This window comes from Salvia miltiorrhiza, chromosome 8 (assembly GCF_028751815.1).
Source record: "Salvia miltiorrhiza cultivar Shanhuang (shh) chromosome 8, IMPLAD_Smil_shh, whole genome shotgun sequence".
In the NCBI taxonomy this organism is placed as follows: Eukaryota; Viridiplantae; Streptophyta; class Magnoliopsida; order Lamiales; family Lamiaceae; genus Salvia; species Salvia miltiorrhiza.
In genome coordinates, this window is record NC_080394.1 from 18,937,503 (window position 1) to 18,952,393 (window position 14,891).

The 14,891-nt window shown below is 38.5% G+C and overlaps 3 protein-coding genes across 3 annotated transcripts in view; 2 read left to right on the plus strand and 1 right to left on the minus strand.

Annotated features, from left to right (window-relative positions):
- The window catches only part of LOC131001564 (MLO-like protein 4), a 182,515-nt gene that overhangs the window by 122,397 nt on the left and 45,227 nt on the right, over positions 1-14,891 (plus strand). The gene's annotated exons all lie outside the window — the stretch shown is intronic.
- On the plus strand, positions 2,040-4,467 carry LOC131001652 (F-box protein At4g35930). The gene is made up of 5 exons (XM_057928210.1): positions 2,040-2,347; positions 2,619-3,080; positions 3,627-3,701; positions 3,790-3,899; positions 3,978-4,467. Exons 2-5 carry the CDS (start codon positions 2,688-2,690, stop codon positions 4,228-4,230), a joined length of 831 nt encoding a protein of 276 aa, XP_057784193.1. The 5' UTR covers positions 2,040-2,347; positions 2,619-2,687; the 3' UTR covers positions 4,231-4,467.
- Positions 4,610-9,626, minus strand: LOC131001576 (protein FREE1-like). The gene is made up of 10 exons (XM_057928058.1): positions 8,760-9,626; positions 8,385-8,471; positions 8,152-8,283; positions 7,398-7,529; positions 7,228-7,293; positions 6,471-6,581; positions 5,591-5,680; positions 5,165-5,192; positions 5,009-5,079; positions 4,610-4,904 (listed from the first exon to the last, which is right to left on the minus strand). The coding sequence occupies exons 1-10, from the start codon at positions 9,483-9,485 to the stop codon at positions 4,827-4,829; spliced, it is 1,521 nt and encodes a 506-aa protein (XP_057784041.1). The 5' UTR covers positions 9,486-9,626; the 3' UTR covers positions 4,610-4,826.

The window sequence follows — 14,891 nt, forward strand, 5'->3', positions numbered from 1 at the left end:
GGACGGATGGAGTATACTCCCTCAGTCCCTCTGTCTATGAAAGAACTTCATATTTTTCATTTTTGAGACGTCCATAAAAGAACTTATTACCTATTTTTGGACTATACCCCATCACTTATAAATATCTCATTACTTGTACTTTTCACATTTTCACTACTTTCAATACTAATTAAAACATTTTTTCATCATATTCAATACACTTAACAATATGTTTTTTTTAAACCCGTGACACTCCTTCCTAGTAAATTTTTTTCGTGAACGGGGAAGTATTTATTTATAAATGGGAAAAGGTGCATATTGGCCCCCGAAGTAGTAGCTCCTATAGCGTATAACCACTCTTACTCACTGTGTGTGCAACTAAACCCCTGAACTCCGAGAAAATGGTGCAAATTTCCCCCTCTGACCTAACGCCGTTAAGTGTCCGTTAATGTTTGGGTTTAATTGCACCCTCTACTTCAGGGGTGGATCTGCACCTTAATTTTATTTTTTTTTAGTTTCAGCAACCCACCTCCGGCATCAACTTAACCGCCCCCGTACTCATTGGCTCCAACTTATACTTTGTCAGGTCGCACGCGCTCAATCTCTTGATCGTCGACTGCTTACCGCCGACATGCAGCAGCTAGGGGTGAGCATCGGTTCGGTTCGGTGCAAAACCGAAAACCGAACCGATGGTTACAATTGAAATCGAACCGCACCAATTGGGGTCTGGAACCGAACCGAAACCGAACCGATAAAATCATCGGTTTCGGTTCGGTTCACCAAACCGAACGATGCAATTTTTTAATTTTATTTTTTTCAAAAATACCAATTAAAAATTGTAAAATAATGTAAAATACACAAATTTCAAATGTCAAATCCCCACAACATGAACATGATAAATAATTATATATTATAATTGTGAATTAGAGTTTTAGTTTTAGGTTAAAAAATTAGAAAAATAATTATATATAATAAAATATTAATATGTATCGGTTCGGTTCGGTTTTAAACCGAACCAAAAAATAGAAACCGACACCAAACCGAAAATTTTCGGTTTTTATTTTTCAAAACCAAACCGAAAACCGAACCAATAGAATTGGGACCGAACCGCACCAATCCCGCTCGGTTCGGTTCGGTTTTCAGTGTCGGTTCGGTTTCTGCTCACCCCTAGCAGCAGCATCACCAACTCCAAATGTGGACCTGAATCGAATCCTGCTTGGTCCAAATCCATATCCGTGTTTTTTTTACTTAGGTCAGGATCCGGTCCAAATTCATTAGATCCAAAAAACGAGATTCATGTCCAGATCCATTAGATTCACAGGGTCTCGAGTCCTGATTCGGATCCATTCTTTTTTCTCTTTTAAAATAAATTTATAAATATTAAATTGACCAAAAATAAAATCATAATTAGTATCTAGAGTTTTAATAATTATTCAAAAACAAATAAATAAAATTTAAATATATATTATATAGATAAATATATACACAATTAATATCATAAGATAAACTTAAAATGTTAAGGTGTTGGAGGAGATGTTGTTGTGTGGGGCGGTGAAGAAGCTGATGGCATTGCTGCATGTAAGCGGTGGGCAGTCGACAACCAAGAGATTGAGCGCGTGCGAGCTGACAAGGTGCAAGTCAGAATCGATGAGTACGGGGGCGGTTAAGTTGATGCCGGAGGTGGGTTGCTGAAATTATAAAAAAAAATAATTTAAGGTGCAGATCCACCCCTGAAGTAGAGGGTGCAATTAAACCAAACGTTAACGGACACTTAACGGTGTTATGTCAGAGAGGGAAATTTGCACTATTTTCTCAGAGTTCAGAGGTTTAGTTGCACACGAGGGGTTATACGCTATAGGGGCTATTACTTCGGGGGTCAATCTGCACCTTTTCCCTTTATAAATTTTTAGATCCAGGGCTGGTGATGCATCGGACGGACGGGAGCGATAGTAGTTTAACAAATAAAAACAAAGGAGATGATTGGGGGCGGGCAGAATCTGTCTCCCCCGAAATCCATGCTGTGCCGAATAAAAGAATTAAATATTACTTTCACATAGGATTCTCTGCCACGAACCACACGTACGTCGTCATCCAATGACAATCTGCCAGGTGTCATTTTGGGGGCGGCATTATCTGCGGTTATTGTACACGATTAGGTAACTGTTGCTCCAAATATTGGCGGGCAAATCCCCCATTCAAATTTCCTCACATTTTCCCACTCTCCAAACCCTAGCCCGCCTTTTACTTTCTTCCATTTCCCCCCCACCTTCTCTCTCTCTCTCTCTCTCACTGCAGCTTATTTTTCTTAGATTTTCTAACATTTTGTCTTGAGATTTGCTGACTCGATGATTATCCGCTGGCTTTGAAGGTTCGTGATCTCAATTAGCTCTCTGGTTTTCGCGTGCTGTTGTTTTTTGAGGCCATATTTCCGGGTTTTAGTATTTGTTCTGCGTTTTTGAGTTAGCATGCGGTGGTTAATTGAACTTTGATTTTTTTGGTGGAGTTAAAAAAATTGATCCTGAGAGTAATTAGGGCTCGATTGTGGAATTTCGGAACATTCGACCATTTTTGGGTTGTGTAATATGATTTCGTCGTATGACTCAATGCTGTTAACCTTTTTGATTTTCATTTCATTACAGGTAATTAAATCGGCGAATTTTTGTGGAAAAGAGTTATATTTTTCATTTGTGAAAGAAAGAAGCTAAATCATGGGGAAAGTGTCTCCGGCCGAAAGACAATCGAAAAATGGTAGGCAGAAAAGGCGTTTGAGGAATGCCAAAAATAAGTTTTTGAAGCCTGGAGCTCTTGCTCAGCTCCGGGATAGCAGGGCGTCGGGTTCTAAATCTTGTACAGATCTTGGGAAGAAAAGAGTTGCGGTTTTAAATAGAAAGCAGACGGGTGGGGACGATTCCGATCCTCATCAGCACAAGACCACTGATCAGAGCCCGACGCTTTTATCGCCCGTAAGGTTTCAGTTTGCTCCTGCACTTGGAGCATCAGATTTGTTCAATCCCAATAATTTTGGTAACACTCCAAAGACCCCTCGAGCTGAGGAGTTCTTGTCTGAGTCCAGGCTTGAATCTCTCCCCGTTGATTTACTGGTATTGAGCTCTCCAGTATCTGCTTAATTACGCTATTGAAATATTTGTTTGTCCTCGTGCTTCTTTAAAGTTGTGTGTGGTATTTTGCAAATTCATTCTTTTAGGCTTCTTACTGAGATGGAAACTATATGTATGATAGTGTTTAATGGTCATCTGTTTCATTCAACTCTCAGTTGGCTGACCTTGAGTGAGCACGTTTGCAGCTTTTGGGCTTCAAGTAGAAATTGCATGTTGCTTTGTTCTTTAGTGGAACAATTCTTGTTCACAATCTCAGTAGAACACATCTTCTGATGGCTTTTCTGTTTTGACATTTACAAGAGTAGTCACACATAGATAAACAACTAAACAAGGAGCTAAAGTTGCAAAGTAGTTTTGAGGTTCATTGTTGTTCAGAGATTTTTGTTACTGCTATTAAAGTATTACATAAATTAGATAAGAGTGGGGAGATTCTGTAGATGGATTGACAAGAGATGCCATTTTTTTCTATTCTTTGTAACTTACCCGAATGATATATATATATGACTGATTCGTGTTTATATCATTAAGGTTAAAATACTTTGCCACCTGCACCATGATCAGCTCAGAGCGGTTTTCCATGTCTCTCAGAAAATCAGGAAAGCAGTAAGTTTTTACACCCCTTGCCTGCACTCTGTGCTGTTGAATTATTGGAATAAAATTCTTCAGACTAACTTCTACTTAAATTGAAAAGGTTGTTATAGCTAGACAGTTCCACTTCAATTATACTACTCCAGATAGATCGAGGCAAGAGATGCTAAACACAATGACTCCACTCCCAACCGAGCATTGGCCTTTTATGGGGTAAGCATCTCAAGCCCTGTCATGAGATATATGATATATAAATTGGATTATATGTAACGCAACATTTGTGAAATGCAGCAAGGGAGGCGAAAAAGGGATGCTGATTGCAAGCCCACACACGCCAAAGGCACCAAAGCATGGTCCTCGTCCACCCTCTCGTTTGAAGTTCACTGAGATGCGGCAAGTTGCCGCTGTTCTCTTCCAAGATTCAACATTCTCTTTGGTACCGTCTGTTATTCAGAAACCGATATGCAAGTCGTTGGCTTCCAACAGAGTCCTGTTCTATGAGGACGAATTGTGCCAGGCAGTTGCTCAGAACAAACTTCGTTGATTTGCGATTGTTTCTTCTTCATGTGTATAGTTATCCCCTGTTTTTCTGTGTAATAGTAGCAAGGTAGATAAGAGGTTTAGCTTTGTAGTTATGCTGGGTGCTGTGGCTTCAAGCTTAAGTAGTAGGATTAGGAAGAGGTTTTCGCTGGATTTCAGCCGAATAATATATTATAGAGGTCGTTTGTACAGTGCTGTAACCAAGACTATGGTTTTATGGGAACTTCACCCTTTGTGTTAATGATGTTTCTAACAGATTGAGATTAAACATAATAAATCTTTGATAAATGGGTAATATTTCATCCCATACAATGAGATAAGAGCAGTGCACCATGTGCTTTATACAGATCAGGAAATAGGAAATAATATTTCATCCCATACAATGAGATAGAGCAGTGCACCATGTGCTTTATACAGATCAGGAAATAGGAAATATTATCATTTACAATAAAACTGGTGCATAATTCAAGCCATTGCTTCTGTACACATTGTTACAACACTTCACTCTTTTCACAAATGGTTGCAAGTAACAAACCGAATTTTATCTCTATGATTAGTATGCGATAGTATAGGCTTTAGAGCAGTGGTTAATGCTTCACATCAATGAGCGCTGACAAGGAACGGGTGCTGGCAGACACTGCATTCTATGGTTTCAGAACCAGATGTTGGAACCTGAACCTGCACGAAAAATCCCAAGAGTTTTGATAAATCTACACTGTTTTTTGTTGTGGATTACTCCCTAAAAGGTACACTGAAGGTTATGATTGAAAGGGGAGGAAAACCTGTAAGTGGACTGTGCACGTAGGACAGGCAACTTCTCTCATTCTCCTGCTAATGGCTTCAGGTTTCGCTCCTACAAGTATAATTTTTCTTATAAAACGTGATACAGGCTTATAATAAGACGTGTGAGAAGCAAACATTCCAATTTGCATAATTACCTGGTTTGCGGTTTTTCTCCATCTCCTCCTGTAACAGAACATTAACCAGATGGAAAATCAGAAATATTAAATTATCGTATCCTATTAACAATACTTGCACTGCAGTAAACAAGAATATACAAAGCTTGTACATTTTTTTACCATCTCTACCAAGGCGTATTTGTTTTCCAAAGTGCATACAAATACAAATACGACCAGGACTATAGTAGAACAAAACTAGCAGCAATGTCAAGAAGGAACCAACTATTTTAGCGAAGAAAGGCAGAACAGGCATCGAATTTGCAAAATTTTTTATTGTTACTAGCAAATCATGTGCGATGTGTCTATATCTTGCATTTTCTTCACATGTCTTATGTAAGCAAATTCTGACTCATTTAAGTAACTCTATATGAAGCCAAATGAAGCTCAATTTATTTATTTGCATACCTGAATTTTTCTAGCAAGATCTTCATGGCTCTGCAGCCCAGCAGCTCTACCAGGCGCTACCTTATTGCCGAGTCTCTGAGTTACCTCTGCCTGCAAACAAATAGAGAGCATGACAACTACATGAGAAGAAATCCATATCATGCAATTTTCTATCTGCAGAAATATGCCAATCTTGTTAGGAGCTTAGATTTGATTCAGCGAGAAAGCAGGACACAACAAAATTCTAATTCATCGGAGAAAGGTAGGTTGAATGTACAAACAGGATCTTGCTAGGTTATTAACAGATAACCTAAATCAGCCATATGCAGGCTACACAACCATGAAATTCAGGCTACTTTTCCTGATTGATAAATAGCATCAGATGTAGGAATCTCCAATCATATTTGTTTTCAGTAAAGGGCCAGACCGGACAAAGTTGATGTTGCATCAAAAGAGGCAAAAATTTAGAGAAACACCCCATCATCCAACATTAAAGAGAACACAATGGGATGCAGTGAAATATTCTGCACAGGATAATGCTAAAAAGATACGAACATCTAAGAGAAGATAATGCTGGTAATGATGCATGTAGGAACAGGATGTACCCAAAACAAGTTACTGTATCATTTAGTCAACCATAATGAATACTGCCCCGAAGTATTTTGTCATGTATATTCATCAGGTGTTTATTTCATGTTACATACATACTAGTTTGCCCAGGATCTACCAACTAAGAATTATCCCCAGTTTCCTTAATGAAGAGATCATACCACATTGCTGCTGAGACGTATAAGCAATGGAAACTCACTGCTCAAATCAAAGACACCTCTATATTTTATTTCTCAATAACAGTTCAATTTCACAAATGAAAATAAAGGATCTTGGTAAAAATGGTACATACCATGCATCGATCACAAACTCGAACTGGTTGAGCATTCTCATCTGCAGTGAGGGCAATTCTCCCTTGTGTGCACTTGTCACAGAAAATATCCCCACAGTTCCGGCAGTGATGCTGATGAGATTAATTAACATAACCCCAAAGTACAAGGGTGAGAAAAAGTACTAATTGCATGGATGCTGATAACAATAGCACTAGCAAAAAGTAATAGGAAAGCAATGTTTGAGAATTTATCCCAATAAAAATGCCAGAAATAGTTTTAAAAGGGTGAGGATGCACATTCCATGGAAACTACACATATCATATTGGTGCCATTTAGGATCACGTGTAGTTTCTTATACGTAGAAACTCAGAAATTAATAAGACTGGAACAGACGTGCCTTTTTTGGTTCAAAGATAGCTAATGGTTCTCAATTATACATAATATTCTGGAATCATTTCACGACTTGCTCTAAAATTGAAAGGAGGCCAAGTGTTGATAGAACTTCATAAATTTACCAGAGACAATCTGCAACCTAACCATTGCTATCATACTAGGGAATAGGGATTTATACATGAACTATACTCATGTCTCCTATTGAACATTTTCCACGACTAAGTTACTAACAGATATTTATTCCAATGCTCTTCCACAGTATTGTTATCAATTTTTGGTTATAACTATGGAAACCAAAAACTGCATCAATTAATCAGTTATCCTACAGACTTTGCTAAGTGGCAGTGGCAATAAGACATATGCAACAAGTAACTAAAAGCAAACCTTCCGATTAAAAGCATTAAAATCTGCTGCGCAAGCTGTGCACTTGACTACTGCTTCATCTGGGACCTATATGTCAGATATAAAACCATAAGTCACAAGCATACAGAATGAATTTTACCCTTATGTTTTTTCTTAAAGGACAATTAATATTTAAAAAATAATAATCTAACCCAGTGATCCTTCTCCTCATTCATTGGCTTTATCAAGTTCCTCCAATCAATAAACCCTTTCTTCTTGTCTGATGATTGGTCAGTTCCCTTAACTACATCTGATGGAGTACTGCTTGAAGCTATCTCCTTGGACTGCTTATACAAAATAAAGAAGTTACAGTGTTAGAAACTTGAGAAAAATGAATCTTATACAAGTTAATAATCATATAGGTAGACATTAACATATTACATAATAAAAATTGCTCCACAAATATCACACATAAGTTCTGCAGATGGTAGTTTCATTCTTCATGGTCAACATAGTGAGAATATCTGAGTTGCTAACTTGCCGTATGCTAATACTAAAAATGAAATGAAGAGCAACTGGAACATCATTAATACCAAAGCATGCCCCATACCATGGAGTTTCCAGATTTTGAGTTGTTAGGAAGTATAGTAACCAGTAACCCATCTGGGAATTAATTAAGCACAAGTATGAAGTAACCGCTGAGTAGGTAACTAAATGGATAGCACCATAATAGTCTACTCCAGAAGCAGTACTCAACATCAGAGATACGGAATCAAGCCACATGTTCTTTTTCGAAGGTGTTGAGTTAAGGTGTAGTCACATCATAATGGAATAATGGATCATAAAGCTAGGATTATGATAAAAATAGACTACCACTATTACTAGTATGCCAAGCAAAGAGGGATTGAAGAATTTTGCTGCAAACGCAGCAAACCAGAAATGATAAGATATGGATTATCTCCTAACCTGGATGCTTGCTGCTGTCACTGTATCCAGAATATTGTTCGTGGTATAACTATTTGACTTGAGCCTGACCCGTCTTGGTTCAGGATCAACACTGGTTTTGGCCCAAAATGCAAAGATATGTGAATCCAACACCTGGATATCATAAAAGAATATGCCCATAAAATTTCCGGATAAAAATGATAGCAACAATTGAAAAATGCACTTGACTCTCCTATGCAGCAGTCAGAACTTACATCACATCTAGTAACCGCGTCAAGTGGGTATATTTTTAGCATCCGGCTGGTTGCTGGATCCAGAAAACGTATTCCGTCCAGCCCAACCTAAAACAACTCACAATAATCAACAACAGAAATCATCCGAACAAGGGGCTTCCATGCCGTAGAATAAATAATCTTCGCATTGTACTGACATTTGGTGCTAATAAATGTTCAACTACATTAGAGACAGCTAGCTCCTGCAGCCACTTTAAACTTATGCAGATGAACTAGACATTGAAATCACATTTCTTTCCAGATAGAATAACTATGAAAAAGCAAAACCCAATGCAAGATCAAATTGTGCGTAACAAGAAAACACTGGAATCAGCAGAAAATAATATTTTTACCGACCTGACAAAGAACATCCATATCAGTCTGACCATAACCTTCAGACAGCAGCTTAACACGAAACTTCTGAACGCCACTCTTAACATCCTCCGAATCCTCCACCTTTGGCACCGCCTTGACAATCCTAGGCGAAGAATTCCCAAATTCATTCTGCACTTTCCCGCCAGGAACGGTAATCGGCCTCCCATAATCATCAAACAAGACCCCACCGTCGCCTCCGGCGGTGTCCGACGATCGTCCTCCTTTGCCACCATAAGAAGACTCCACAGGCCCACCATTATACTTGTAAACTTCATTATCATAAATTCTTTGATCCCCGCCGTAATTCAGGTTGCTCTCGTATGAATTCGCATGATACGGCACATCAGAAGATCCATAGGAATACGAATTCAACGAGTATGATGGATCATATGCAGGCTCCGGATTATGGTTCCGCTGGTCGTAATCATAATCCACGGGGGGCTGGTTCTGATTATACAATTGATGATTTTGCGAGGTGTCCTGGAGATGAGGGAAGGAATATTGCGGAGGATTAGGAATATGATCGGGATTTGAAGGGAAGGAAGTATAATTGGAGGGGTAAGAGTAATCGGCCGGCGAGGCCATCACAGGAGGCGCAGAGGCATACGGGGCGGCGGAAACGGGATTGAACGGCGGAAGATCGGTGGCGGTGGTGGCCTGATAGTATTGGTGGTAATAGGGAGAGGTGGTGCCGGATTGGGGCTGCATCGTGAGTGATTGGTAATGTGATTTGCTGAAACCCTAACAAAATCGATGGTAAAAATTGGGGGGATTGATTGGAGCCACCAAGTTTACTAATTCAACGATTTCAGAAAAGCGAACGCAGAAAACTCTGGAGCTTTATTCCCGGCTATAAAGAAAATGTAAATTGCACCTACACTCCTATAGTTTTCGCTATTCTCAAAGAAGCCCAACTTACTTAGCAGATAATGATTCAATAGAAACTTTTATTCGACTTTCCATCCATTAATTTATGTCATACTTTCCTTTTTAGTCCGTCCATCAATTAATGTCCTATCTATTTTTAATAACTATTTGTATATTTTTTAATTGATGAGTCTCATAAATATACTTTGTGGGTCCCTTTTTCACTCAACGAATAAACAATACTCCCTCCGTCCACCAAAGATATGTCATAATTTCCTTTTTCGTCCGTCGACAAAAAATATGTCATATCTATTTTTAGTAGTAGGGTCCACACCATTGCATTCACATTTAAAGTGGGACCCTTACTCCACTACCAACTTCACTCACATTTTAGTGCCGAAAGTAAAGTGGCATATCTTTGGTGGATGGGGGGAGTACAATTTTTCTTAAAACTCGTGTTTTCTTCCTCTAGGTCATGATTTTCCCCTCTCTTTTTTTATCCACGAAAAAGAGTCATATTTCACTTTTTATACAATTTTACCCTTCTTTGACTTACATATTTACTTTATTTTTCATTCATGGACCCACCACAATAAATATAAACAATTTACTTACTTCTTTAATTAAATTCTAATCTATTTTCTTAATTAAAATCCTTCCCCTTTTTTGATTCCATCAAACGCATTTCACTCTTTCATTTCTTTGGAACCCTTGTTTTCTTCCACACTTGCGCCGCCTATCTCCGGCGAGGCCGCCCCTTCTGATGGCCCGAGTCGGTAACCATTGATGGCCTAAGAAGGTGGTGAAAGAGAACGTGGCGGTGGCGGCGGGATTTTAGAGAGAGAGGCGCGACATTGGGCAATGCGGCGCCGCTTCTTTTCCCCAGCGAGGAATGCCACCGGCGACCGCCTCTCTTCCCTTTGAGGCCGAAACCCTAAGGCGCCACCTCGCTCAAATCGCCGCATCCCTCTGAGCCTGAAACCCTAAGGTGTCGTCTCGCCGCCTCTCTCTGAGCCTAAACCTTCTTCTTCTTCTTCGGTTGTGCTTTCAGCCACTGATCTCGCCGCCTTGCTCATTCTTCCTATTCACGCTAAGGCGCCGTCGCCTCCATCAAAGCAAGCCTCCCTCAAATCGCCACCTCCTGCCTTCCCCAAATCACCGCCTCCCTCTGAATCGGAAATCCCAAATCGCCGCCTCCCCCAAATTGTCGCCTCCCTCAAATCGTCGCCTCCCAGTGAGCGTGAAATCCTCAGGCGTCGCGTCCTGAAATTGCCGGCTCCTTTTTCAATGTTAGGAGCCACATGCACTGCGCAGATCGCCTCTCTTCGACGCAACAATCAGCATCCGTAGGAGGAACCCACCCGTTGCCATCGTTGTCGCTCTTTATCCCTTGCTCTCTTTGTAGATCCAGAAATCAATCCTTTGTTCTCAGGTAACAACGACAATCCCTTGTTGTCTCAAAAATTCCGGCAACCATGGCTGCCCCCAGCTTCGACTCCTACTCACTGTCCGAACAGACGACAACCCCAAATTTTAGATTTTTTCTCCATAAATATGTTGGTCGAATCTTTTTGTTGAATTTGTTGCTGTAATTTCTTAAATTTGTTGGTGGAATCGATTTGTTGCTAAATTATGTTGTTATGAATTTCTTAAATTTGTTGGTGGAATTGATTTGTTGCTGAAATTTGTTGTTAGGAATTTTCTAAATTTGTTAGTGGAATCGATTTGTTGAATTTGTTTGAATTTGTTGTTGAAATTCATTTCTTGTTGGAATCGAATTTGTTGTTGAAATTGTTTGCTCAATATTGTTTGAAAATTGTTACCATCATGTTCCGATGGTAAGAGATAGTACATGTCATTGGATTTTGTCATATAAAACCATTTCTTATCAATATGAATGGTACAGTGCGTACCTTGAAACTTGATTAGGTTTCCTACTTCGTTACTAATATGCAATTGGCTCAAACTGAATTTTAGCCTCAAAAGTTTGTTTCCCTCATAAAACTATGGCCTTATAGCATTTGTATGGGTTCATAAGTGCTTGAGTTGAATCCATCTCTCCAAAATCTTTTTAAGTAACCTCTTCAGTTTAATCAGTATTCAGTTTAAGATTAAAAGTTGAAAATAATTTTCTATGCTAATGCTGATGCAGTGTATAACTTGTCAGTATGCAGATAAGATATGCAAATAAAAAATTAAACGATACTTAAAGTAAATACAGAAAGTAAATATGCTGTTGGTTTATAATGGTTCTGAGCGATCTCTTACATCCACTTTGGAAATCACTATCTTTGAATTCCTTATTTTTAAGCTCTGCAAGTCAGTCTATCAGTCGGGCCTTTAACCAGCCGATACTTCACTTAGTACAATGGAAGTGACCTGTTGCAACTTATGCGGGATTGCAACCGTCGGATACCTATTAGATTTCAGTCAGTCTTATAACCGATGTTTACTCTCTAATTCTCAAATTGCAGTCTGTCTTACTACCTGCGGCATATTCTCTAAACGATCTACTTCTACTCTAACACCAGTCTCAAGATAAAAGCGTGAATAAGTACAAGAAGGGTTTTTTCCAAATAGCGAGCACATTGTTAAAATAAGATTAATGTGTATGCAGTGTGCTCGATTACAATGATGAACTACATAGTTAGGAACCATGTAAATTATTCACAAGTATGAACTTGGAATATTGCAATGTAGATTGAGTTCCTCTTTGGAATATTTTTGTTGCCTAAAGATAGTCTTGAAGGACTCGAAAGATAAAAAAACAACAATCAGTCCCCATGCGAATCTTGATTTTCCATAGTATTTATATACGAGAACCTAAATAGAGTAACTGGAGAGAGTGTGCTTCAAATTTTGATTTGATGTCCGTTGACATCTTCTCTTTGAACAACATCTGAGATGTCAATGTCGAATCCTGCAACTTTGTACGCAGAACTCTGCAACTTTGAATTTCCTTTGGGAGTTTGTCAAGTACGGATGAACTGTTGTGGGTTCCACTACAGTGGATTGGAAGCTAGTTGCTTTTTATTTCTCATATGGATCTGCATATCCATTGAGTTTTCTTCGTCAGCTGGATCTTCACTTCAGTTTGGGACTTCCTTCTTCAACAGAAACTTCTTATTCAGTTGTCACTTCTAGCAGCCTTTGACTTTTTCATATAATTTCTCTAAATCTTTTTACATTGACTTAGATTTCAACATTTTGCATTCTAGCTGAGAGTTTCCTAGGGGTGTAATCGAGCCGAGTCGAGCTGAATAATGTCTTGCTCAAGCTAGGCTCGTTTAGCTAATCGAGTTGTTTGCTTAATTATCGATCAAATTTTAATCGAGTCGAATACAGTGCCGAGCCTAATCGAGCTTTTTAAATTTAATTTTTTATTTAAAATTTTAGTTATTTTCCTAATACATAAGTTAATTTTCAAATATATAAGTTATTTTATTCACAAAACTATAATATATTTACTGTTTTCTTGTAAATAAATGATGTTAATTAGATACTTAATCCAAATATTACTAATTATAGTACAAAATATAGTAAGACATTTAATGAATAATCTTATATTTTTAAGATAAATCACTTAACAAGCTTGTTCACGAGCTAACGAGACGAGTATCGTCATGCTCAAGCTTGGCTTGTTTAGCTAAACGAGTTGTTCATTAAATTACTTACTGAGCTTCTATCGAGTCAAACGTCGATTAGCTCACGAGTAGCTTGTCTCGTTTACAGCCCTAGAGTTTCCTGATCCATCAACTAATTTGACCATCAAGGAAAAAGGGAAAAGAGAGGGCCACTGCGGCGTAGCAGACAGGTGAGAGTGACACTGGGAATTGGAGGAAAGCTATGGGAGTGACATTGGGGATTTTTTTTTGGGAGGGGGGGGGGGGCAGGCCGCTATAGCGGCAACGACGTGACAGGCTGGGGAAATTGTTTGGGAGGAGGGGAGAGAGCAAACAATTTCAAGTAGATAGCGAGGTGTTTTTTTAATTATTTTTTCTTGAAAAAAGAAAATCATTAAGGGCAAATTAGTACATTTATATATCAAAATATATTACTCCCTCCGTCCACGATAGATATGGTCTTTTTTTCGTTTTCGTCCATAATAAATGTGGTCTTTCCATTTCATGATATATACCTTTTTCCTATTCACGCACAATATATATAAAAAACATATCTCACAAACCATTTGTTGGGAACTTAATGAAATATTCTAGCCCTAGTTTTGATGATACCAAAATTCTTAAGTTTTCTTTGTAATAGACTAGAACCTTTCGAACTCAAGTGTTGGAGTTCACCTTCTAGTTTGTTTAGTATTCTGAAGACTGAAGACCGGAGGAATGAAGCATGAAAAACGAAGGACTGAAGACTGAAGAACTCAATTGAGCGAAAAGAGTTTTTGAGTTGTGTGGAGTTCTGACCAGTGTTCTGACTCCAAGTGATCTTAGTACCCAGTGCGTGCTAAGTGATTAAGAAATTCAACCCAATGTGTTGGTACTGAAAAGTGTATTTGCAGTTCAAGGTTTGCTGTGCACCCGTAAGCATAAGCCTATAGTGTTTGTCGGTGTGATCAACTGACCGTGGACGTAGAAATTGGATTCCGAACCACGTAAAAATCCCTTTGTCATTTACATCTTTCAGTTTTACTTTCTTATCTGTGCTCAAACGTCTTTAATTGAAACTGATTAACTGCAAAGTGAAACATAAACATGACAACGTGTTTATTAAAATGCTTTTTCAAACGATAAGTTTTTCGCTGCTAGTGTTATTAGTCTAACTGATTAATCTTCGGATAGTCAGTAAGATTCATAACACTCCTCTGATAAAATCTAAGACTGAACCTCTACGAGTATATCAGTTAAAGCCTGGTGCTTAACTGACGTCTTCACTGAAGTTATTTCAGTATCAGTCTTCAACCTTTGCTTAACTGATATCGTTTTTAATTGCTTACATCCTTCAAACTCGTCAGTATCAGTTAACTTCTAAAGGTTGTCTCGTGTGTATTGAAAAATAGCCTATAGGTGTATTCCCCCATACACCTATTCTAGACCTTCCGGGACCTAACACCATTTATTAATTACCTACAAATCAACACCTCCACTTTATGCACATATTCCAATATTTTCTTAAAACTCGTGTCCTCTTATTCACACCACACTTATCGTGGACGAATGGAGTATCATTTTTAATTTTTTATTTTCATGGTTAAATTTTCCTTTGTTATATGAAATGGGATGGATTAATATA